At 41.5% G+C, this 27399-nt stretch overlaps 1 protein-coding gene across 6 annotated transcripts in view; it reads left to right on the top strand.

Annotated features, from left to right (window-relative positions):
• The window catches only part of LOC126334674 (esterase FE4-like), a 162815-nt gene that overhangs the window by 81579 nt on the left and 53837 nt on the right, over positions 1–27399 (top strand). For all 6 annotated transcript variants that reach the window (XR_007564770.1, XM_049997143.1, XM_049997141.1 and 3 more), the window contains 2 exons: positions 7272–7443; positions 7548–7726. Coding sequence is in view for 5 of the 6 variants with exons in the window: in XM_049997143.1 (XP_049853100.1) it covers positions 7272–7443; positions 7548–7726 (351 nt within the window). In the remaining variant the exon portion in view is untranslated. The remainder of the gene's footprint in view (positions 1–7271; positions 7444–7547; positions 7727–27399) is intronic.

Genomic DNA, 27399 nt, shown 5'->3' with positions numbered 1-27399 from the left:
TTTCATTAATCCCTTCTTCATTGCACATGCCTTGAAACTTGACATAAACATCTATTGACAACCACTGTTCTTCCCCTGATACTACATATGTGCCAACTCTCCTGATTTAGGCAGGAGACTCCTGATTTTCAGATTTTTCTCCCACATTCCGATTCTTCCATTATTTCTCTTGATTTTTAGCTAATGATCTTCAAACCTAAGATGATTTTTTTGAAAACTGATAATTTCAGTTTTTGGCTACTTGTGAAAGTCCTTTGCTTATTAGTCTTTTTAATCAACGTACTTCTCAAAGTTTGTAGAAATCAGGAAATCGTGCATGACATGTTGTAGATTGTACTTTTTCCTCTTTCCTGCACAGTTTGTACAATGTATATGCATAGTGCTCAATTTTGTGCTCTGTTTTGAGTTGTGTTTGTGTGTTGTCGCTGTGCCAATGCTGCCAAGTTAGCGGTTTTCCGACAAAATCTAGTGGTTTCAAGTACCTGTCTCATGGTTAATTAGAATTATGGTAGATTTTAAACATATTATGATGGTTTTACAGTAAAAGTATTTTTAAAAATCATTTTATCCATTCAGCGTGCAGAAAATAGCACTGTTTAATTTATTAACATCTCTAGCTCTTGAATTTATACCATCTAAACATTTATAGAACATGGGATTCTGTCTCTGTTGTTGTATTGTTATGTGTTATAGTACTAATAAATCTGCTGCTGCAAGCATTGTGCGTACCTATAGTGCTGGTGTTAATTTCGTGTTTGTTACATCACAGAATATTGTTTCAGCACTAAACATGGGTAAAGTAAAGGCACAGTATGGCCAGAAATAATGAGAGGAGTAAAGGTAATAACTCACCATATAGTTGAGTCACTGAGTTGTAAAATTCACATAATTTTTATGTGCCTCTCGACTATTCCAGACTTCAACTATACAATGAATTGTTTCCTTTATTTGTTCCATGATTGATTTTTCACCAAGAGCTTTCTGTTGCTAAACAAGTGAACTTTCGGCCAAAAGGCCATCTTCTGAATTAGGCGACATACACACACACACGTTCACACAAATGTAGCTCACACTCACATGACCACTGTCTCTGGCTGCTGGTGCCTCAGTAGCCAGGTACAGTTGTCATGTGTGTGTGAGTTACATTTGTGTGAATGTGTGTGTAGGTTGTCTAATTCAAAAGAAGTTACTTTGGCTGAAACCCTACTTCTTTCTAACAATGTAGCACACTTTACAGCAGTGAAAAGCTCTGTTGCCAGCAAAAGCTGACTTGAAGATTAAGTCTGGAAGACCATATATCCCCCCTGCGGGTTCGGGGGTTAGAATAGGCCCGCGGTATTCCTACCTGTCGTAAGACCCTGGACCGACTAACCTATACTGAGGCCAAAAGGAAATACGACCGACTCCATCCTGTGAGAATGACATCTTCCTACGCTGCTGCTACAACACCTGTGCTAGCCCCGTCTGTTTCTCCAATTGTGGCCAGATCAACGAGTAGTACAACTCCTCCCGCCCCCTCGCCAGTGGGGGGCTCTACCCACCGGGTTGCTCCTGCACCACCTACCTCAGGAGCAACACCATCCCACCCATCGGGGACGTCTGTCCCCACTTCTAAGCCGGAGAAGTGTCCAACTTCTTCGGCTTCTCACGCTCGCAAGGGGTCCCTTGGGTCCCTCCCTTCCCAGGTTTCCGCCAGCGAGAAGGCTGACGACCGACAGTAGCGTTAGTGCCCACAGTTGGCTGGTCGTAGGGCTTCACGATCCTCCTCCGTCCCGGACACTGAATCGGTGAAGCCCTCCCAGCCGGTGCGACCCAAGGAACAGCATGAGAAACCCAAGAAGAGCTCTCAGCCCAAGGAACTCGCGGTGGCAGCTATCCCACCGCAACTTCCAGCTCTGTGTCTGAGGATGCGGTGGAGATTCTGGCGTCCGCTGAGGACCTCAATCTCGCCGGTCCATCAGACGCCATGGAAAGTGCTATCACAGGTGCTAAATCGGAGGCAGCAGGTGACCCAGCGGCGTAATCTCCCTTCCCAGTCCCGTCACGCCTTTCTCAGCCATGGACAACACAATCCTCCAGTGGAACTGCAGCGGTTTCTTCCACCATCTAGCTGAGCTCCACCAACTTCTCAGTCTTCACCCTTTCCTCTGCATTGCTCTGCAGAAAACTTGTTTTCCGGCAATGCGAACCCCCGCCCTCTGTGGCTACCGGGGTTATTATAAGAACCGGGCAGCTTATGAAAGGGTGTCTGGTGGAGTCTGCATATATGTCCTGAACTCTCTTCACAGCAAGTGTGTACCTCTCCAAACACCTTTAGAGGCTGTCGCTGTTCGGGTGTGGACGCCACAGGCTGTTACCGTCTGCAGTCTTTACCTTCCACCGGATGGTGATGTCACGCAGCATGTCCTGGCTGCTCTGATAGCACAATTGCCGCCACCTTTCTTGTTACTGGCCCATAACCATCTGTGGGGTGGGTCAGTGGCAAGAGGTCGAGGCGCCATCGTTGAGCATTTATTGGCGCAGCTCGATCTCTCAATATTAAATGATGGTGCCTTCACACACTTCAGTGTGGCGCATGCCACATACTCCGCCATTGACCTTTCGATCTGTAGCCCTAGCCTCTTACCGTCTGTCCAATGGAGAGTGCATGACGACCTATGTGGTAGTGACCACTTTCCGATCTTTCTGTCATTACCACAGCATCAGTCTTCTGGGCGCCCTAGCAGATGGGCTCTGAATAAGGCTGACTGGGACTTGTTCTCCTCCACTGCCGCTATTGAGCCTCTCTCTAACGATGACATTGATGCAGTGGTTCAATCGGTCACCACCGGCATTGTTACTGCTGCCGAATCTGCCATTCCCCGTTCTTCTGTGTCCCCTCGGCGGCGGACTGTGCCTTGGTGGTCGCCTGGGATCGCTGAAGCACTTAAAGCTTGCTGGCGGGCGCTCCAGTGTTACAAGCGACAGCCCTCAATCGAACACCTTATCGCCTTCAAACAGCTGCGTGTGCGAGCCCGCCGCATTATCCGCCAACACAAGCAGGACTGCTGGGAGCGGTATGTGTCCACCATTGGCCTCCATGTCACTCCATCGCAGGTCTGGGCCAAGATTCGCCGCCTCTATGGCTATCGGGCCCCTGTCAGTGTCCCTGCGCTCTCACTGAATGGAACAGTTTGTACTGACTCCGACGTCATTGCAAACCGCTTGGCAGAGCACTTTGCTCTGAATTCCGCTTTTGCCAACTACCCCTTGGGCTTCCGCTCCATTAAAGAGCGGATAGAACGTCGGAGTCTTTCTTTTCGCACCCACCATCCTGAATTGTACAATGTTCCATTCAGTGAGTGGGAATTCCGCAGTGCCCTCGCCGCTTGTCCTGATACCGCTCCTGGTCCAGATAGCATCCACTCTCAGATGCTGAAACACCTTTCAGTGGACTGCCAGCGACGCCTCCTCGACCTTTAAAACCGCATTTGGGTCGAGGGTGAGTTTCCGTCGCAATGGCGGGAAGGTCTTGTTGTTCCCATTCTGAAACCGGGGAAGAACCCTTTGGAGGTGGACAGCTACTGTCCCATTAGCCTCACCAACGTTCTTTGCAAGTTGCTTGCCGGCGCTTGAATTGGGTCCTGGAGTCTCGGGGCCTTCTGGCTCCGTCTCAGGGAGGGTTCCGTAAAGGCCGCTCGGCCGCCGACAATCTGGTGAGCCTGGAGTCGGCCATCCGTACTGCCTTTGCCTGCCGTCAGCATCTGGTCGCTGTCTTTTTCGACATGCGGAAGGCGTATGATACGACATGACGTCATCACATCCTTTCTACGCTTCATGGATGGGGCCTTCGGGGCCCTCTACCGATCTATATCCGCAATTTTCTGTCGTATCGTACCTTCCGCATGCACGTCACGGCCTCATATAGTTCCTCCCAAGTCCAGGAGAACGGTGTGTCACAGGGTTCTGTCCTAAGAGTCTGTCTGTTTTTAATAGCCATTAACGGGCTCGCTGCGGCCAAGGGAAATTCTGTCTCCACTTCCTTGTATGCTGACAACCTCTGCCTTTACTACAGCTCTATTGGCATTGCAGCTGCTGAACGTCAGCTACAGGGCAGTCTGCAAGGCGCAGTCTTGGGCTGTAGCGCATGGTTTTCACTTTTCGGCAGCCAAGACCTGCGTTATGCATTTCTGCCGGCGACGCACTGTTCACCCGGAGCCGCGGCTTTATCTTGACGGCGAGCTTCTTACAGTGGTGGAGTTACATAGGTTTTTGGGGGTGGTTTTTGATGCCCGGTTGACTTGGCTGCCTCATATTTGGCAGCTTAAACAGGCGTGTTGGCGGCATCTAAATGCTCTGCGATGCCTGAGTCACACCAGGTGGGGCGCCGACTGATCTACTCTCCCACGGCTTTACCAGGCGTTAATCCAGTCCTGTCTGGACCATGGGAGTCTGGCTTATGGCTCAGCATCCCCATCTGCATTGCGGGTGCTAGACCCAATACTACACAGCAGGATACGCCTTGCCACTGGTTCCTTCCGGACCAGCCCTGTGGGCAGCATACTTGTGGAGGCAGGTGTCCCTCCACTGCAGTTACGACGCCAACAATTACTGGCTGCTTATACTGCCCATGTTTTTAGCTTGCCCGGGCATCCAAATTATCGTGTCCTGTTCCCGCAGTCAGTCGTCCGTCTGCCAGAATGTTGGCCCCGGTCGGGTTGTCCGATGTCCGATCGCCATACGCGTCAAACAGCTTCTCTACGGGCTTGGGTGTTTCCCTGTACCACCTCGTTTCCGGGCCCCTCTGCGTACACCCCCATGGTGTGTGCCTCGCCCTTGCCTGTCCCTCCGGTGGCCTTGTGACGCCTTTTTTATTCCATCCTGGCCACGTATCAGGGCTCTGACGTTGTCTATACCGACGGTTAGATGGTTGCTGGTCGTGTTGGTTATGCACTAACTCTAGGGGACCATTCTGAACAACGTTCTTTGCCGGCTGGCTGCAGTGTTTACACTGCTGAGCTGGTAGCCATCTTTCTTGCCCTAGAGTATATCTGCTCCTGCTCAGGTGAGTCCTTCGTTATCTGTAGCGATTCCCTGAGAGGTTTACGAGCTCTCGACCAGTGTTTCCCTCGTTCTCGTCTGGTGATGGCTATCCAGGAGTCCCTGCATACTCTTGCCCATTGCGGCAGATCTGTGGTCTTTGTTTGGACCCCGGGCCATGTTGGGATACCCGGAAATGAAACTGTTGACCGCCTGGCGAAAGAGGCCACTAGCGCACCATCTCTGGAGATTGGCCTCCCGGCAACTGATTTGCAGGCACTATTACGCTGCAAAGTTTTCAATTTATGGGACACTGATTGGCGCAACATGCCCGTGCCAAACAAACTCTGCCGTATCAAGGAGACGACTACTGTGTGGCGGTCATCCATGTGAGCCAACCGCAGGGAATCAGTCGTCCTTTGTCGGCTCCGCATTGGCCACACCCGACTCACGCACAGTTATTTACTGTGTCGTGAGGATCCCCCTGATACGCTCTCTGCGCTTTTATCTGACGACTCTTCCATAGTGGACATAGTTCTGCGTTTTATTCGGGCAGGGAGATTTTAGCGCTTAATGTAAGTGTGTGAGTGTTTGTGTTGATTCTGGCCTATGGCCTACGATTTGTCTGATTTTTTTCATGTTTCTCAGCGGTTGGCTATTCCCTTTTTGTTTGTATGGTCGGCCAACCACCGTCACACTCTGTGTGATTTTAGTTTGTCTTGTCTGGTCTTTGTCTACGTTTCTCTTGTTCTGTGTCGTCTGTCTTATCGTCTGTTGATCATTTTTATTCTCTGTGGGTGTTTTTAGTATTTGGAAAAAGGGACCGATGATCGTAGCAGTCTGGTCCCTTTAACCCTCACAAACCAACCAACCAACCAAGACTATATTCACTCTTTAGTAAGGATTATTTTTGTCTGAAAATGCTTTTTAAAGTATGAGCATCATTAATTGTATCAACTTAGTTAAGTGAAAGACTTTGAAAAATTCTTATTGAAAACACACTAAATCTTAACATTCACAATGGTTTTGATTTGCAGAATTTGTGATGTGGTGACATTGTGTGTGCGTACATGATTCTTATGACCTTAAATGTTTAAAAAAAATCTCCAAGTAAGTACAGACAGATGTAATGAGGTTGCAGAGATTTTAATATTAATTTTTTGAAAGATTGAGATGAAAGAAACAATTTGGAAATGTTACTTATCATGTACAACATGTGTTTCATTGTGTTATTCCCACTGCAATTACAAAGGCAAGCAGTACAGGAACATACAACATATTTATAGGTGAGTGCTTAATAAATACCTAAGTTATTAGGTGACAAGTTAAACGTGAAAATCAGATGCAAAAAATGGTTAATTATTGAAATTATCACAAGGAAGGACATTTGAATCTCTTAAGATTAAATTCCACATTGCTATTTAATATGAAATATTATTTATCAAAATTTCTGAGCCGAGGTATGTGTCAGGTAGGACAGATATGTAAGGCCAGGTTGAGGGAGACATTTTGAAATTGTGCAAGTAATAAAATATTTTGTGCAGGTTTTGCTGTTGTTCTTATATGTTGTCTTTAATCCTGTACCAAGTCCCCTGTATTATATTTAATCATAGTATTATAATCCTTAAATTATTCAGATAAACTGTGTCTGTGTGAACTATATTTGGTTTTCATTTAAACAATAGATCAATACTTTGTGTCTAATTATTCAGTAAACTTAATAATGTAGGTCACTTTACTCTCACTGCACATTTTGTATTTTTAAACAGTATCTTTGTAAGAACAATTTTATGAAAAGGATAGATTGCTACTCACCGTAGAGAGGAGATGTTAAGTTAGAGACAGGCACAATCAAAGGAGAGCTGTACATCTGAGCTTTGGGCTAAAATACCTTCCTCTAAAATAGAAAACGCACACATATTCACACAAGCTTGCGCGCGCAGCCCCCCCCCCCCCCCCCCCCCACACACACACACCGTGGCCTCAGCGACCATAGACAGTGGTTTTCGTGAGTGTGTGTTTGTTTTCTACTTAAGAACAAAGCTTTTTCAGCTGATACCTCAAATTTATAGCTGTCTTTTTATTGTGCCTGTCTGCAACTCAATGTCTCCTCCATATGATGAATAACAGACATCCTTTCTGTAATACTGTCACTATACCATCGTGGATTTACCAGTGTTGCATCTTTATAAAGGTTTTGATTAATATTATCAGATATTTTTTCTAATGAAGTAAACTTTTACCTAAAACAGGAGAAACGGAGAGATGTACTTTTCCCATTTGTCCCATGTGTGGAACCAAAGATTGCTGGTTACAACGCAGTACTTCCTGATGAACCAAAGACCTTGATAAAAAGGTGTTCATTTTCTGATGTTCCTTTCATTGTTGGTCTGAATTCACATGAGGGAATAGCCTTTGCTAAAGGTGAGAAAATGAACTGGATTACCATTTTTTTTCATTTAACTTTTGTGTTCAATATAAATATTGTTTTCTAAAGAAGTTATACAGAATATTTTTCTCTTTTACAGATGTTATTCAGAATGTGAAAGTAAGGGAAGAAATTGAAAATGACTTCAAAAGGTTGATACCGCTGGATATGAATATTGATAACAGTAGTGATTTAGCACATGAAGTTGCCAAAGAAATCAAAACTTTTTATTTTGGAGAACATTCATTGTGTGAAGAAACTATTGAACAGTTTGTGAATGTATGTGAGCGTTATATTCTTCCATTATTTGAAGACAATAAATTAAAAATCTTGCATCCACAAGTAGAGTAAGACCATTCGACAATAGAATTTTCAAATTTAACAAGTCGACTAAAGGGTGAGAATTGGTTTTCAGCTTTCAAAATGCCTTTGATTAATTACTCTGAAGGCAGCTTCAGTCTACGTCTACATTTTATCCATTTGTTTCATTTATCTAAGGACCATCTCACAATGGTATAAGATTTGTCAAGGTAATACAATACATATCAGTAGGCCAAGATATACAACGCATTCAATATATAACATGCTTTATGAGGATAGGACAGGTAGTTTATATGGATAGGACACATGGATGGGATAGGTGGCCTACATTAAGGAACCATCTTCGCATTTGCATTAATGATCTAGGAAAACCATGGAAAACCCAAATCAGTATGACCAGGCAGAGTAATTCCATCCTTGTGAGTATGAGGTCAGCATCTTAATTGCTGCACTGCCTCGTTTGGCAAGTTCCTATTGTATAATGTACCTTGATATACACACAGTTTGTTTCAGGCAACTTGTAGTATAAAGCACAGTTTTGTTCTTCTTTGCTGCACACTCTAAGGATGACCGCGATGACTCCTGGACTGTTTCTGGTAACTTATAATGTAAAACATAGCTCTGTCGACTGATGACCTCAGAAGTTAAGTCCCATAGTGCTCAGAGCCATTTGAACCATAGCTCTGTTCTTCATTGCAACACGTACTAAGAATGCCAGCTGATGACTCCTGGACTGTGAAGATGCTGTTGTGTCCCTTGCATCAAATCCATGCTGTGCTATTCAACTATGCTCCTCAGTCCATTTGAAAAACTGAGTCAGCAGACATTACTATCATACATTTTACATCTTGACACGCGAGCTGGGAAATGGCTTAGCCACAGCCTGGGGGGTGTTTCCAGAATGAGATTTTCACTCTGCAGCAGAGTGTGTGCTGATATGAAACTTCCTGGCAGATTAAAACTATGTGCCAGACCGAGATGCAAACTCAGGACCTTTGCCTTTCGCAGGCAAGTGCTCTACTTCATATCAGCTCTACTACATATCGGCGCACACTCCACTGCAGAGGGAAAATCTCATTCTGGAAACATCCCCCAGGCTGTGGCTAAGCCATGTCTCCGCACTATTCTTTCTTTCAGGAGTGCTAGTTCTGCAAGGTTCGCAGGAGAGCTTCTGCAAAGTTTGGAAGGTAGGAGACAAGGTACTGGCAGAAGTAAAGCTGTGAGGATAGGGCGTGAGTCGTACTTGGGTAGCTCATTCGGCAGAGCACTTGCCTGTGAAAGGCAAAGGTCCTGAGTTCGAGTCTCGGTCTGGCACACAGTTTTAATCTGCCAGGAAGTTTGAAAAATTGTCAATATTTATGTGGTTTCACTAGCTAACAAATAAGGCACTTGAACTGTTAAAAGCCAAATACAAGATGGGAAGAAAACCTATACATCATGAAAGGAAAGGTGTTGAGGGAGATACGGCCATTGCATAAAAATTTCTACTGCACTGGTAACTAAACTTAACCTTAAACAGACACATTTTTCATGGGACGTGATGACATCTCGTAGTATTGTGTTCCTTTTAGTAATTCTGGGAGCAATTTGATGTAACAAATGAAAAACACTGGTGCTTCACCTTTCTGAAATATAAAATGCAGATTCCTCTTCCTTGAGATCCTTTTATAGTGTGTGAAATGAGATTTCTGGGATTCACACTCTTGTTTGCGTTGTTTTGCAGTGCTGTCTTCCTTCTCTAATGACAAGCTATCCCTGCAAGCTACAAACCATTTGATTCCAATAAATGTCATTTTTATACAAATGTGGACTAACATCCACATATAAATGCTACCACATTTTGTATGTGTTCTTTGTGTGTGAAAACAATTGAAAATCATCTTGTGAAGACTGCTAGCCCTGTGAAAAATCAGTTGAGGACAGCCATGTGACTTGAGATCATGTGACTTGAATTAACTTGACGTGCCATGCCGTGATGGACAGTGCAAATGTACAGTGATGTGATGATGCCGTAACGTGACGGTGCCATGATGTACAACGTGAATTGACCTTAATGGTTTGTACACACATGAATGAAAATTCCACTTTGTTTCACAAGGATTTGGTAGTTTAAATCCCTTTTTCCTCAAAAGTTCGTTTCTTTACCAGAACGGCTAAAAATGCATGAAATAATGATAGGTTTGCCACAGAAATTTTAATTGTGTTATTTTTTACAGGCACAGGAGGACTAGGTTTAACTAATGCGCATAGCAGTGGACAAAGAGAGCATAACGATATGCTTGTTTCACTGTAAAATGTACACACCATAATTTTTTGCTGCCATTACACTGCAGGCGTCACATTTTTGCGAAACCAATTTCTTTTTATCAATATTCCAACAGCTTATCACTTGCAACAAAACAGTGGCTATGCACTCCAGTCTTTAGATATGTTGTAAAACCGTATGAATCTCCTCCAGTGCTGTCTCCAACAATCAGTCTTTCCTTCTCATCCCGTCCAGTAAATCTCCCCTGACCCATGGTTCTGTGTGATTTTTTTTGAAATCCACCCCTTTTCCTAGATCTTTCCAGTCCTCCTCCTTCACCCTCTTCCCCTTCAAAACTTCTGCCTGGTCACTGGCTCTGAAAGCTTACCTGCTTGTAACCTTCTTTTATGTGTGTGTTCTGCAGCTGCTTGGTGAGTAGGTGTTTTATCTTTCCATATATTTTATGAATCTCCTTTCAACATCAGAATACTAATTTGTTATTTGACTTCTAGTTGAGAAATCCATTGTTTAAAAAGAGCTCTTTAGAAACATCTGTAATGCAAACTGTGAATTTATTCTGTGTGTCAGAGGAAGTGCCTCTAAATACACCATCAGATGCTAAATGATATTTCATGTATGGTTCTTCTTCTGCCGAGAAATCCAAAAGTTTGAAATAATTCCCTTTCTTTTCCGACACCTCAGATTCATCATGACCTTGAAGAGGTAACACTTTTCATGCTAAAAACAGATAGTTGAAATAAGTGTCTTCATTATACTTCTGTTTTGATCAACCTTCTCATTATATTTCAAAGCTTCCAGGGGTGTTGTTTCTGAAAGAGTATGGTCAATTCTTACTGTGTGTAGCTGATTTATTTAACAGCTGCTGTGATGTTTGAAATGAAACATTCAGACTTTTTCTATTCTGGAAGCAAATTTTGAAGACTGTCTTCAGCTACTCCCCACTTATGCCATTGAGAATCATAATTATCCATTCAAAATAGTACATGGTAAAAACGAAAAAGTTTTTTCCTTACTACGCTGTCACTTAACCCAGGTTTTGAATTGCACCGTTGTGTTTGGAAAATTGTATGAATTTTCCATAAGATTTTTTAATAGACGGATTTGGGGTTGGTTTTTATTCTTTCACCAGGAGTTTATCTTGCAAGGAAAGATGAGAGAAGAATGCAGGATTTACAGATAAAAAATTCAGTGGATCTTGTGATGAAATAGATGCACCCATGGCAGTTTGAGGTAGTAAGCAACACCATACATTACAAGATTATGGTTTAAATATTAAACAACTTAAAATTTTCCTTTCAATAGCACAATTACAAGACAAATTGACAATGACACCTCACACATAGCAGGGCACACTGAAGTATACTTCACTAATCAGTTAATCACTACTACTACTGCTACTATTATTACTTACTACAATTTAACTACAGAGTTCATGTTCCAGGTTTCACCATAAGCACATCTAGTATTGTTAATGTGGAAACCTACAAATACCTTGTGGAACTACCAACATTTGAAATAAGTATGGGTACTAAATTTTAATCAGAGGAACAGTGAAAATACATTATGTGATCAAAAGTATCTGGACACCCCCAAAAACATATGTTTTTAATATTAGGTGCATTGTGCTGCCACCTACTGCAAGGTATTCCATATCAGTGACCTCAGTAGTCATTAGACATTGTGAGAGAGCAGACAGGGGCTCTCCGTGGAACTCATGGACTTTGAACATGGTTAGGTGATTGGGTGTCACTTGTGTCATACACCTGTATGTGAGATTTCCCTTCTCCTAAACAGCCCGGTGTCCACTGTTTCCAATGTGATAGTGAAGGGAAAATATAAAGGAACATATACACCACAAAAGCATAAAGGCTGACCTCGTCTGCTGACTGACGGAGACTGCCGACGTTTGAAGAGGGTCGTAATGTGTAATAGGCAGACATCTGTCCAGAGGATCACACAGGACTTCCAAACTGCACCAGAATCCACGGAAAGTACTATGACAGTTAGGAAGGAGGTGAGAAAACTTGGATTTCATGGTTGAAAAGCTGTTAATAAGCCCCACATCACATCGGTAAATGGCAAATGACGCCTCGCTTGGTCTAAGGAGTGTAAACATTGGATGATTGAACAGTGGGAAAATGTTGTGTGGAGTGGCATATCATGGTACACAATGTGGCGATCCGATGGCAGGGTGTGGGTATGGCGGATGGCCAGTGAACGTCATCTGCCAGCGTGTGTAGTACTAACAGTAAAATTCAGAGGTGGTGGTGTTATGGTGTGGTTATGTTTTTCATGGAGGGGGCTTGCACCCCTTGTTTTGCATGGCACTATCACAGCACAATCCTACATTGGTGTTTTAAGCACCTTCTTGCTTCCCACCGTTGAAGAGCAATTTAGGGATGGCGAGTGCATCTTTCAACATGATCAAGCACCTGTTCATAATGATGGGCTGTGGGCAGAGTGGTTACACGACAATAACATCCCTGTAATGGACTGGTCTGCATAGACTCCTGACCTGAATCCTATAGAACACCTGTAGGATGTTTTGTAATGTCGACTTCATGTCAGGCCTCACCAACCGACATTGATACCTCTCCTCTGTGCACCTCCGTGAAGTATGGGCTGCCATCCCCCAAAAAACCTTCCTGCACCTGATTAGACATATGCCTGTGAGAGTGTAAAGCTGTCATCAAGGCTAAGAGTGGACCCACACAATACTTATTTCCAGCATTACCGATGGAGGGCGCCACGTACCTGTAAGTCATTTTCAGCCAGGTGTCTGCATACTTGTGATCACATAGTGTACATAGGCTATTTCCTATCACTGTACAGTGATATCCAATGATGCATTTACATTTATATCTGTGGATTATATATGTCTTCTTGTTTTTTGTGTTTTAAATAAACACTTGAATTAAGAGTTAATGGTTTTTCATTCTGCCTGGCTTGCTGCTAGCATGATGGACAATGCAAAGTGATGCTATTTGTTATGGAACTGCTGAACAACTTGTCATTCCACTTAGACTTGTATCCACCTACAGGTGAGAAGTAGAAACAGATCAAATACCAGCTTTTAAAAATCATATTCACCCTGTAGAAACCCCAGTTTGCCATGTGAAGGAAACGAGCTTACTGTGCATGCCCATAACAAGCATAGAATTCTGAGCTGCTGTTGGTAGCAAAGCTAGAGAAGTGATGCATTATACTGGTGGGTGCATATAGATAGTTCAGACACAAAATATTTGAAAACGTTAAGGAGGGTATGTGATCGGATTGGATTACATTCAATTTGAATGATTTGTTGTGGAATTTTTTGGCTAGGCTCAGCCTTAGGGACTTAGTGAGTGTTTTGCTGCTGTTCTTTATAACATAGAAGGACTGATCAACTAACCCTTGCTTCAGAATGAGTGATGCATTGTGGCTGCATCATAGCTTCCTATACTGAAACTCAATGCCAGGAAGCAGGCAGAAATATGGAAACACATTGCTATGCCTAACATGATGTAGGAAACCCAATGACGTTCAAAACAGCTTCCAATCATCTCAGAATGGATAAATATATATCCTGTATGGTTTTCAAGTGAAACTTTATACCATTCTTTGTACAAAATAGTGGCAAGTTCAGGTAAAGATGTGATGGAGGTGGATAGTGTCCCTGTACCATTCTCTCCAAAGCAGACCATGAAGGGTCTGTTATATTTAAATGTGGTGACTGTGGTGGCCAGTGGAGATGCAATTCATCCCCATGCTCACAAAACTAATCCTACATGGTGTAAGAGAATGTAGGCAGAGGCTCTGTAATCTTGGAACACAACATCACCACTGGGGAACAAATATTGTACCTTGGGATGTACCTGATCAGCCAAAGTGGTCACATAATCCTTGGCAATAATGCGACCTAGCAGAGTAACCATGGGGCCCACGGGACACCATGATATGGCTACTCAAATTGTCACTAAACCTCCACCAGGTTAAATTTGGCAGCAGGCAGTCTACATGGCAGTCTTGGGACAATAGAATAGAATAGAATATTTTTATTCGCCTTCCAGTATTTTTCATACAATTGGCTTCGTCAAAGTTTACAATGGAGTACAGTTAGGTTAATAAACACTTATATACACAGAATTATTTAGCTTATTTAAGAATTGAAAACATTTATCACTTATCAAAAGCTTATATTATAATGAGTATTTCCTAGGAATTCTTCAATTGTATAGAATTCACTGCATTTTAACCAATTTTGCAGTGTACACTAGACATAAAATCAGTCAGAAGTTGGGAACAATGTGAAAAAAGACACATAGGGCCAAATGATTTTCCTTCATTGCTTCATACTCGAGGTTTTGTTGTTTTGGGACCACATTTTCCTGTTATGGACATTTGCATCACTGAAGTGTGGTGATTTAATCCCTGCTCACTCTGCAATTCAATTCTTATGTAGCTCTATTCATGTTGTTTTCATGCTGGCAGGGTTTACAATCATGACATTCAGTTCTGCAGTGACATTTGTAGCTGCCAACCCCCCCCCCCCCTTTTTTTTGTCACAATCCTCTCCAACAACCACCAGTTATGATCACTGAACACATACTATCATCCATGTTGTGACTTAGCAGGTGCTGTTTTTCTGCTTTGCCTCTATGCAGTATGAATCCTTGATACAGCGCATCGTGCAACATCAAACATTTCAGCTAACTTGGTCATGAAAACACTCTCCATATGAGCATCTACAATTTGTCCATGTTTTAATCCACTTAGCTCTGACATAATGCACTCACGATGACTCAGAACAATGCTCCAACTATGACTGACACTTAACAATATATTGAGGGCATTACATGACCATGGTCAAGTGCAACAGCACAACCTGCAGCTAATGGTGTTTCCATATTTTTGTCCAGCTGCTTTAGATATTGTGTGAAAAGATACAACAGAAAGACTAGCATTTGCTACTTATTATTCCTTCAACAGTATCTATGTGGATACGAAGAGAACAAGAATTGTTGATTGCTGGGAATTATAGACTCTATTAATTTGCTCCATCTGGAAAAAACTGAGAATTGTGACACAGTGGTTATGATATTGGACTTGTGTTCATGAGGGCAAGGCTCACATGCCCTTCTGACCATCCATATCTGTGTTTTTTTATGACTTCCCTAAATTTCTCATGCAAATTCCTGGTTGATCTGCTGGCTTGCTGGAAAAGAAGATGGCCAGCTATCTTTTACGTGCCCTCTCCAACTTTTACATGCCCTCTCCAACCTGAGCTTGTAATCCATCTTAGTGCTTCATGGTCAACAGGATGTTATATTCTACCATTTCATCTTCCTTTCCATCTGTGAAATAATAGTGTAATGTATGGTCACTCCTCCATTTACAGTGTTCAGCTCAAAACTGTTATATAGGAAATAACAAAAAGATGTGGCCAAACTTCCTGGATGTGTTCCTTGTACAGAAGAAGGAAATATGTCACTTGGACGTGGGTGCAGAAACACTTTATTTCTATGTTTGAGCTTATTTTCTACAAGTCTTCATAGCAAATTAATCATAGCAAACACACAGGAACAGAAAAAGATCAGCATAAAATATGAGACTCTTTCTTACATGAAATGTGTTTCATCACTTGTGTTTTGTTTTCCATTTCACCAAATAATGTCCACATAAGCCATGCATCTTTCTCTAGTGTTCAGAGCAGAAGTCTATAACAGATTGCTAGTGGACATCAGGCAGGAAGTTGGAAAACCCAAATATTTTAAAATGTAATAAAAGAGTGCCTCATTAGTCACTACTCCTACAATTTATCAAAATACTTTGACTCTACAATATAAATTCTGCCTAACTCTAATATTTGTATTTAAAGATCTTGACTTTGCCAGTATTTGGAAAGCTGGTAGGGTCTGTGAAAAATTACACAAATGCTTCTTTAAAGTATTAGATGAAAACAGTAACTGAGTAATATAGAAGGAGGGAATGTGGCTTTCTTCAAAGTTATTGTTTTTCTTGCCACCTACATCTATAAAATAATCAAGAAGTTCAAGTAGATTAGCCCTAGTCATAATTTACTGTTAATATACATTACAGAAGTAGCCAGAAGTGGTTGATTTTGCTCCTTAATTATAACTTGACTCATTCCATGGTTTTTTCTGCTAAATAACAACTTCTGCTGCTGCCAGTTGTAATTTTCTTTTATTGATTTCTTCCATGACCTGTTTTAAGAAATAATTCCTATTATTGAGTGGATTTTTGGTGTATTATTGGATTTATGCTTGATGTTTGTGTAAAAATGGAAAGGGTGACTAACAGATGGAAGGAAGGCAGAAGGTAAACAGGATAGGAACTTGAGACAGACACAGGCACTAACACCAATGAGTTTGTGCAGTGTGTGATGATGATGACATGTGCCATGTGTACAGCCTTTCACCAAGCATTTCAGCAACCAGACATACACCAACATATGACGGGTTGCCTCACGGGCTCTAGTCATCTCCCAGGTATCAACCTAAGTGCCAGCAAGTCAGTAAGGGCCAGTAGATACTCCACATGTATCTAAACTTCCTAAACAATGATCAAAACATGCTGCCTTGTTACTCCAGTATCTCTGGGAGCCACCACATGAGGTGCCAGTTTTGCTGCCAGAAATGTGTGCCTCATATGCTGAAAACAGGTCATGTGCCCCACACAGAAATCCTTCTGCTTGTCTATTTAAGATGCCGCTCAACAATTAGCAGACGGCATTCACTCATGCTCAGAGCTTTATGCCAGCTGTGCCCAATGGCCCATCCTTTTGATCACAATCACTTGCTCAACTTCTGATCTGGGCTTTATGCTGCCCATGTCCAGTGTCTCATAAGCAGAGCATACACTCATCCTTCAGGCCATGGCTCAGCATATGCTCCAGGCTTTGCACCTGCTGCACCCAGCACCCATCCTATGGAGCTTCTCCTGTTACCCATTCCACATCCAGCTGAACATCAGTTTGGAATTGAGGATTAATGAACAGTTACTTCACAAGAGTTTTCTCTTTTTGTAACTTGCTGAAGAAGTGTGGTTTCGTGTCAAGTGTTTTCTCTTCTTGTAACTCACTGTGAAGAGTTAATTAGATCATTAACCATAAACCTTGTCCTTTGTCCACTTGGGAGTCAATATTTTCTTCATCCAACATATTCCAGTCACTATCAGATTGGTCATGGTATACCTAGCCTTGTGCAGGCTACAACAACATGGGCCACTCGTCAGCCACCCTTCCCTAACCCTCTCTCTTGTGTTCCACCTCCTTTCTCCCCTTACCCACACCACTCAACACAGCCTCTTATTCCCATCAAACTGTGATATGAAGACATGTTCAAACAGCACAATGTTTATGTAAGGGTGCAAGTGCATTATGGCTCAAAAAAGGGTTCTTCCAAAAGCTAGCAAATTATCCAGTTTTGTTTATTAGCTTGTTGATGACTCAACACCTCTACTATTCAGTGAGTTGTTACCTTACTCCAAAGAATTTTTAAATTATTCATTTAGCTAGTTACTCTCATGTTCTGTGGATAACAATTGTGACCGCTCACTACGATATGGAACAAATCAGTTTTACAGTTATACTGATTTAAGTGTGTGTTCAAAGTTGATATTGTCTATTAAATTCTTTATACCACTCAGTAGTTTATGTGGCATAGTTTGTTTCTAAATGCCTCCAAACGTATTCTATACTTAGCCAGATATAGCACAGTCAGGTGAAGTTTTCCAGATCTGCTTACACTTACTGTTTTTATCTGACTTAACCAAGCTTGTGTTAACATTACTGGAACATTTGTCAAAATATACTTTATGATACTTTATGAAGATAATGTTTATACAATGTTTGCAAAGTTTAGAGCTTGCCATGAGTTCTTTGGATATTTTGGCAATACAGTAGTAGTCCAGTGGTAGACCAGTGAACAGAAAAATGGGTTCAAAGACCTTTCTCGATTTCTACAGTTTGCTGGTTAAATTTATGAAGACAGTTTGTCCCACACATGCAGTGGAAGCTGCACCATTCCCAGAACTGTTTGTGATCCTATTATTTGGAGTCAAGTGGAGGGCTTAAGCCAGAGGCCTGAATGCTTTTGTGATGACCATGGATGCAGATTGCTGGACTTCCACTATTGTGTGAGGAGTTGTAGGGTCATCAAACAGGTCAGGCATGCAGTACATGCATGAAATGGCTACTAGGGTAATAAGAGTACATGTAGTGTGCACATGGTTTGTTTTTTTTTTTTTTTTTTTTTTTTTTTTTTTTTTTTTTTTTTTTTTTTGTAAAGACTGATAAGAAACATATGTCATTGCAGATTGGAGGGAAAAAAAAGTGTTAGTACATTATTACAATCAAGGAAATTCCTGGATGGAGCAATACATACTGTATGGGAAAGGCACAGCAGGACTCTTGCCATGGGCATGGAAGTGTGCATTTAAATGTCTGTGTGATTGTATGTGTGTCTATTGCTATAAAAGAGTGAATGCTCAAAAGCAAGTGTGTAGACTGCTTCTGTTTTGTGTTCCATGCATCAATCCACTAAAGGTGGGAGGTTGCCTTTCCCTTATTTTACAAATTAATGTATTATTAGCTAACTACAGGAATGTCAATGAAATGGTCCCAGAATGAAAGATGATAATGTCCAGAAAGCAATAGGAACAGAAAGCTAGCTGAAACAAGAAATGAGTAACAGCGAAATTTTAAATTCTGAATGGAATATCCACTGACGAGCCAAAACATTATGACATCATGCTTAATAGTGTGTTGATTCACATTTGAAATCAATACAGCAGCAGTTTGCATGGTATGGATTAGAGAGGCTTTTGGTTGGAAGTATGTGGTACCAGGTGTTCAGGCACTGGTCAAGAAGTTCCTGTAAATTGTGGGCCAGTGGAACACGTATTATGTTTGAGTATAATGTCTTTTATGGAGACTAGAAATCTACTGTGTAGGAATCAGCATGGGTTTCAAAAAAGATGGTCGTGTGAAACCCAGCTCGCGCTATTTGTCCACGAGACTCAGAGGGCCATAGACATGGGTTCACAGGTAGATGCTGTGTTTCTTGACTTCCGTGCAAGGCCTTCGATACAGCTCCCCACAGTCGTTTAATGAACAAAGTAAGAGCATATGGACTATCAGACCAATTGTGTGATTGGATTGAGGAGTTCCTAGATAACAGAACACAGCATGTCATTCTCAATGGAGAGAAGTCTTCCGAAGTAAGAGTGATTTCAGGTGTGCCGCAGGGGAGTGTCATAGCACCGTTGCTATTCACAATATACATAAATGACCTGGTGGATGACATCAGAAGTTCGCTGAGGCTTTTTGCAGATGATGCTGTGGTGTATCGAGAGGTTGTAACTGTGGTGTCACCGCCAGACACCACAGTTGCTAGGTGGTAGCCTTTAAATTGGCCGCGGTCCGGTAGTATACGTCAAACCCGCGTGTCGCCACTATCAGTGATTTCAGACCGAGTGTCGCCACACGGCAGGTCTAGAGAGACTTCCTAGCACTCGCCCCAGTTGTACAGCCGACTTTGCTAGCGATGGTTCACTGACTTCTACGCTCTCATTTGCCGAGACGATAGTTAGCATAGCCTTCAGCTACATTATTTTCTATGACCTAGCAAGGCGCCATTATCAGTTACTATTGATATTGTGAATCATGTACTGTCAAGAGCGATGTTCATCATTAATGGATTAAAGTTCAGTATTCCACCAGCTACGTCCGTTTTTCTAAATTCTAATTTCCTTGTCCTGTTCCAGACCTGACGCCAGCCTGCGTGAGCTAAAATGCGTGCCTTTCGGCCTCCTCTAGTAACACCGTGTTGGCTCTCCTGCCAACCACAACAGTAACAATGGAAAATTGTACTGAAATCTGAAATGCAGGAGGATCTGCAGCGAATTGACGCATGGTGCAGGGAATGACAATTGAATCTCAATGTAGACAAGTGTAATGTGCTGCGAATACGTAGAAAGATAGATCCCTTATCATTTAGCTACAAAATAGCAGCTCAGCAACTGGAAGCAGTTAATTCCATAAATTATCTGGGAGTACGCATTAGGAGTGATTTAAAATGGAATGATCATATAAAGTTGGTCGTCGGTAAAGCAGATGCCAGACTGAGATTCACTGGAAGAATCCTAAGGAAATGCAATCCGAAAACAAAGGAAGTAGGTTACAGTACGCTTGTTCGCCCACTGCTTGAATACTGCTCAGCAGTGTGGGATCCGTACCAGATAGGGTTGATAGAAGAGATAGAGAAGATCCAGCAGAGAGCAGCGCGCTTCGTTACAGGATCATTTAGTAATCGTGAAAGCATTACGGAGATAATAGATAAACTCCAGTGGAAGACTCTGCAGGAGAGGCGCTCAGTAGCCGGTACAGGCTTTTGTTAAAGTTTCGAGAACATACCTTCGCCGAAGAGTCAAGCAGTATATTGCTCCCTCCTACGTATACCTTGCGAAGAGACCATGAGGATAAAATCAGAGAGATTAGAGCCCACACAGAAGCATACCGACAATCCTTCTTTCCATGAACAATATGAGACTGGAATAGAAGGGAGAACCGATAGAGATACTCAGGGTACCCTCCGCCACACACCGTCAGGTGGCTTGCGGAGTATGGATGTAGATGTAGATAAGGATATAGTTGGTGTCTGATAATTCATAAATGTGTTCCATTGGCTTCTAATCATGTGAATTTAGTGGTCAAGACTAAAACATGAGTTCACTATCATGCTCCTCAAACAACTATCGTGCAATTCTGGCTTCGTGACATGGACAGTTATCCTGCTGGAAGATACCACCACTGTTGGGGAAGACATCATGCATAAAGGATGCTGGTGGACCACAATAATGCTCAAGCAGTCCACAGTTGTCATGGTGCCTCCAGTTATTACCACAGGTCCCATGAAAGCCAAGATAAATGTCCCCAACAGCACAATACTGCCCTCACTGGCCTGTGTGCATGGTGTGAGGCATGTTTTGAGCAGCTGTTTCCCTGGATGATAGCATATGTGGACATGACCATTGACCTGATGTAACAAGAAACGTGATCCATCTAACCAGGTGACTTGATTCCTTTGACCCACAGTCCACTCTCAATTCACTCACACTCATCACAAGTGTAACTGATGATGTCATTCGGTCAGCTTGTGGACACTTAAGGGTCATCTGCTGCAGAGCCTCATTTTCAACAGTGTGATCTGAAGCACCTGTGCTTGCAGCAGCTTTGTACTCAGTCATCAGATCTTCCTCAGACTACATCTATCCTACTTAAAAGCCTCCGACCTCCGCATTCTGTGATGAGGTTTGGATGCCCATCACCTTGGCATCTAATTGCAGTTTCACTGTCCTTTAATCACTTTCCATAGATTCTAAAACAGTAACACAGAAATGGTCAACCAACTTAATTGTTTTCACACTGCTCCTTCCTAAGAGGAGAGCCTTAACAATCTGCTCTTTGTCAAAGTCGCTTATATCAGAGTAATTTTCCATTTGTTGTCTATATCACTACTAAAATGATTTCCCTTTCATCTGCACACCACTAAGACTTTTTCCATGTCACACATGTGCTTACAATGCCACTAGGTGGCATTCAGTCACACTGTGGGTAGTGAAAACTTGGAAAAGTTTCCATGTAAATATCACAATCATGTTGTAGTATTAGGAGCAGATTCCAACTTATCAACTATAGACTAGAAGACTCAAATGACTGGGGTGATTGATAAGGGGCATGGGTACATGTGATACTGTTCCAAACGACAAATCCAAAAACTGCATTGAGAGTAAAGAGAACTGGTTCGCGAGTGTAAGGTCTAAGATCTCCTGCTTACAAACAGGTCCAAACTTTTTGATTCCTTTAATGTAGAGAACGAAATCAATGATCATAAGTCCATTTAATATCACTGACTACAGGTATCACTAGGAATGTTAAGAAAAGTGGGAACATATTTGTATTTAGTAAGTGTAACATGAAACAGATTCTAGATTACCTAAGTATTCAATATCAAATAACCCTCTATGAGGTGGAAAATGTTGCATATAAATGGACAAAATCCAAGAGTACTGCACAGTAACACTTAGAGAGGTATGTGCTGAGCAAATTTGTGAGGCATTTGGGTTAACAGCTATGGTAGAACGTTACTTAAAGAACAAAGAGAACTGTACAACAGATTTAACATAGCTAAATCTTGTTTGACAAACAGGTGCTTCAGGAAGACATATTGAGCAAGAAGAGAACCATGTTTGAAGCATTCAGTGAATGTAAAATTCTGTCTACCCAGCTGAAAAAAATTATAAAATATTTTGCTCTTATGAGAGGATTACAGAGAGAGAAGGCTGAAATATTACATCCTTTTTTTTTAAGTATTTCACTAATGAAGCTCACACTATGATCCCTACTTTCAATCATCGCACAAATATTAATATGACAGATATTGATATAAAAGAGCATTAAAAATGTATATTGATATGAAAGACCATTAAAATAATTTGACAGAGAGAAGATGACTGTAGCAAATCAGATAACTATATGATTGTACATAGATTATGTGAAAAAACTTGTTCCTCTTCCAGCAGCTGTATGTCATATGTCACTGGAGGAAAAAATTAAGAAATAACTAGAAAAATGTGATGGCCAATACCTCCTCAATAAGAAGGGTTGTCAAACACATGCTCACAACTATTGGCATACATTACTGATGTCAGTCTGTTGAAGAGTTTTGAAAAGTGTTTTAGTCTCATATACTATGACTTTCCTGGAGATCGAAAACTGCCTCTGTAGGGATCAACATGAATTATGCATATGAGATTGTTGTGAAACCCATCTTGCCCAAGTTGATACTTTGTTAATTTACTCTTGGTAGGTGTTTGATACAGTTCCACATTGTCACCAGTTGAACAAAATATATGTGTGTGTGTAGAATATCAGACTGCCATTGGGATTGGATTGAAGATTTCCTAGAAAACTGTGCACAGAATGGCTTTTTTAACAAACAAAAACCTTCACGTAATAAAAGTAGCTTTGGGTCTACCGTATGTTAAGGGTACAGTACTGCTCACAGTACATATAATCAACCTAGTAGATAATGTTGGAAGTTCCATTAGTCTGTCTGGGTGAGATGTTGATGAGTCACAAAGAAAATTGTAGCAGACTGGAGAGAGACACACACACAGGATCGGTGCTTTGTGCAGTGACTGATAGTTGAATCTCAACATAAGCAAATGCAATGTACTGTGCATAATAGGTGAAAATATTCATTATTGTCGGATTACATTATTACTGGTTAATCAATGGACACAGTCATACCCATTAAACATCTGAGAATATGAACACAAAGTGATGTAAAGTGCAATGACCAAATGAAACTAAAGTTAGAACAAGAAGATAAGAGACCAAGATTTATTGGAAATGCCCTCACAAACTGTAGTCCACTGATGAAGGATATAACACACAAAATCCTAGTTAGATTGATATTTGAGTATTGCTCCTGAATGTGAAACCACTATCAGATATGATTCATAAAGGGAACAGAGATGATCCGAAGAACTGCTGCACATTTCACTCTGAATTCATTTAGCAAGTACAAAAACAGTGCAGAGATGCTTATCTAACTTCAGTGGCAGACGTGCAACAGAAGCTTTATGCATCACAGTGTAGTTTACTGTTAAAATTTAAGGAGCATATTTTCTTAGAAGAGTCAACCTGCAGTTTACTTCCTCCTAGAGATTCCTTGTAAATAGACCATGAAGGTAAAACTAGAGAGATTTGAGTTCACACAGAGGCTTACCAACAGTTCTTTTTTCCAAACACCATTTCTAACTTGAACAGATAAGTGAGGAGGTAACAGTTCCTCACGCTGCACAGGAACTTGCAGAGTGAAGCTGTAGATGTAGGTATTTCCAATTACTTTGCATCAGCTTCTCACGATCACATTTCAGTGGGATGTACTGGCAGAGTTTTGTGGTCATTTTTTTTAGTATGGAAACAAAAGTATGCTGAAGTCCAGCCATGAAGGTGGCAGATAAAAGATCAGAGAGCCTTCAAGATGGAGAAATAATATCAATAAGTGGATAACTAATTTTCCTTTTACTTATATTTTCAACAGCCACACTCCTTCTTTGTGAAAGCTGTAAAAGGGAGCTACTATAACATGAGTTATATAGCAATTTGAATAAAACTTATAAAATTTCTGAATTTGTCCGAATATTTACATATATTTTTTTCTTCTTTCTTTTTTGCAAACTTATTAAACACTAGACTTACATCACAATCAGTAATTTGAAGCAAAATTGATCTCTAAATAATAGTGTTATGTTGTGGTGTGTGGAGCCCTGAAGAAGTTGGAGCCCTGTGGATGCTCAGTATCCAGTCTTCAAATCCACCACTAGATAGAGTAGTATGTTGTGCATTGAAGTTATAGCACCTCCATTTTTTTCATCAGGACTGGAAACAGAAACGTACAGTTTGTTTTAGAAAAACACATGTGAACTCACTGTGAAAGCGAGACAGGGATGGCATCACTGTATGGCAGCAGTGAGAGTGAAGGCATTTTTTGATAGCTAAAGTGGTGAAGTTTTTTCATTACAACAACAGCATGTAATCATCAATTTTCTTAATTTTCATGGTGTGACACTATCTGAAATTCATCTTAATTTTAGTGAGACATGTGGTCATAAATCCATGGATACATCTAATGCGCATTCATGGGGATGACAGTTCAAAGAGGGCAGACCATCATGTGACCACAAACCAAGGCAGTCTTGACCTAGCACCAGCCAATCTGACAACAGGATCAAGTGACTGGAGATAGCTGTTTTGGAGGATTGCTGAATGAGTTGACACATTGCTTCCCAATTTGGCATTTCCATGGGATCTGCGATCCTGCATGAAGACAAGTGTCTTGCCAGTGGAGTGCCATGAGTACTGATGTATGACTACATATCATATGTATCATATGTTGACACATGATGACAGCATGTTCACAGCTCATAGTCTAGTGGCTAAAGTTGCTGCCTCTGGATCATGGGGTCCTGGGTTCGATTCCTGGCCGGGTTGTGGCTTTTCTTTGCCTGGGGACTGGGTGTTTGTGTTGTCCTCATCATTTCATCATCATCATAATAATTCATGACAGTGGCTTGAATGGACTGTGTAAATAATTGTACTTTGTACAAATTGGGACTTAGTACAAGTGCTGATGACATTGCAGCTGAGTACCCCACAAACAAAACACCATCATCATCATCATCATCATCATCATCGTCATCATCATGACAGCATCTATGGGACTTTCTTTTCATCAATTGTGACAATGGATGAGACATGGATGATGTTTTTCACCCATGAAATGAAGCACAGTCAGCTGAATGGAAGCATACACACACACACACTGACACCAAAACATTTTGGATAGGTGCCAGTGATGAAAAAAATATGGTGGTGATGTCATGGGACAGCAATCCAAAGGACACTGTGGTGACAGGCGCAGCTTATCAAGATATTTTGAAGAACAAGCTCCTTCCGGCATTGCGTGAAAAACAGTTGGAAGAGACTGCATGTATGCTCTTTCAAGAAGACAATGCACCAGTGCATTGGGCTAACATGATGCTGCAGTTGCTCTGTGACAACAAGTCTAAAGTGATTTCTCATGCTCCCTACACACCTGACCTAGTTCCTAGTGACTTTTGGCTGTTTCAGATGACAAAAGACACACTCTGTGGTTACACATTCACTAGTCGTGCAGCTATTACTTAGTGATTTTCAGTGGTCAAACCAGACACTCCATAAGACATGTTTGCAGCAGCCATGGAATCAATGCATCATTGTTGAGAAAAACATGTACAGCTGCAAGGAGACTGTGTTGAAAAATCACACAAGTTTCACAGTTTTTGTGTGATTAATTTGTGAGAAAAAAATCTAAGGTGTTATAACTTGAAAGCACATCATAAATTACAGTGATTATATCATAAGTAAGGACACTGTGATAATATAAACTACTTATAAATTCTCATGTACTGTCTTCAGTTGTCAGATAACAAGAAATATTTCTAGATAGTAGCGAAGTATAAGGTCTAATACAAGAGGAGGTCTGCAAGCTTTAATCTGACCTGAATAAACATGTGAATAAATAAATAAAATATTAAAAGAGTAAATAGAGGTAGAAACAGACTGTCAAAATGTTAAAGGATATCTCTGCTCAGATACTGAATTTTTACAATAATAACTTACAGACATGACCTGTCATTCTAGTAAGTGGAATGTGCCCAGTTAAATCAATCACAACACTGTGGAGAGGGAGTGGCAACGGCAGAGAGTGAGAGTGAGAGTGTGTGTGAAATGTTGGAGAAAAGGGAGGAGAATGTTGAAATAGGGAAAGAATGGGGTGAAAATAACATTAGAGAAAAAGAGTGAAGGCAAGGGAATGGGACTGAGGAAGCTGAGAATGGGGGCTAATTGAAGTTTGGGCTAGAGAGAGTGCAAGAATGAATGAATACAGAGACAGTTCTCACCTTCTCAGTGAGAGGGCCTAGTGCTGTGAGAGAGGATCTGAATGGCATTGGTAGTGAAGCAGCTGTTCAAGCCATTGTTTGGGTTTGCAATATATTCAGCAACCAAATGACTGAAGTGGGCCTAGCCACAGTTTGCCAGTGATCATTCATCTGGGTGGACAGCTTGTTAATTTCATATCCTGAAATGTTCCCTAAACTGATATTTCAGAATTTAAATTAGCTTCAAGTGTTGGTTATAAAAGTAGTCTGTGGGTACCGTTGCTCAGACTTTTCATCTTTTGAGTCTACAGTGTATGCTGGACGCCAAGAATGTATCACAGTATACCAGTGCATAAATAAATAAAAACCTCCTCAGATCTATGCGCCATGTATTCTTGAAATGACTCCTGGTAATAAACAGGTCTTTCTACAGGAATGTTACAATAACTTTATTATTCAGAATATCAAAGTAAACATCAACCTGACAGTTCCAAATAGGAATAAAAAATTGTTTTCCCCAGCTGGTGTCATCATTGTTTGTCTGTGGCTTTTGTTCCAGGGCTGACAAGACATGGAGCATGCACAGGCACACATGGAGGTACTTCCTGATTGCCATCCCACCTTGTAGACACACATCACTCCTCAATATGGCTCACCACATGAAGAATACATAGGAAAGTCACGCAATAGTTGTGCTGTCATTTATATTACGTCATATCATTTTACTGCTCACAAACATCATTCATTGGAAAAATCAGACATGTGTTGCCGAGTTAGTTTAGACTGTGCTGCAGAAGTTTTGCTGAGAAGCCCTTACACATCTTACATCTCTCCTCGTGTGATTTTAATATTTTTGGAGTCCTGAACAAAGACA

This window comes from Schistocerca gregaria, chromosome 2, assembly GCF_023897955.1.
Source record: "Schistocerca gregaria isolate iqSchGreg1 chromosome 2, iqSchGreg1.2, whole genome shotgun sequence".
Classification (NCBI taxonomy): domain Eukaryota; kingdom Metazoa; phylum Arthropoda; class Insecta; order Orthoptera; family Acrididae; genus Schistocerca; species Schistocerca gregaria.
Note: the sequence above shows the minus strand (reverse complement) of the source record. Positions and strands in the feature narration are given on the sequence as shown.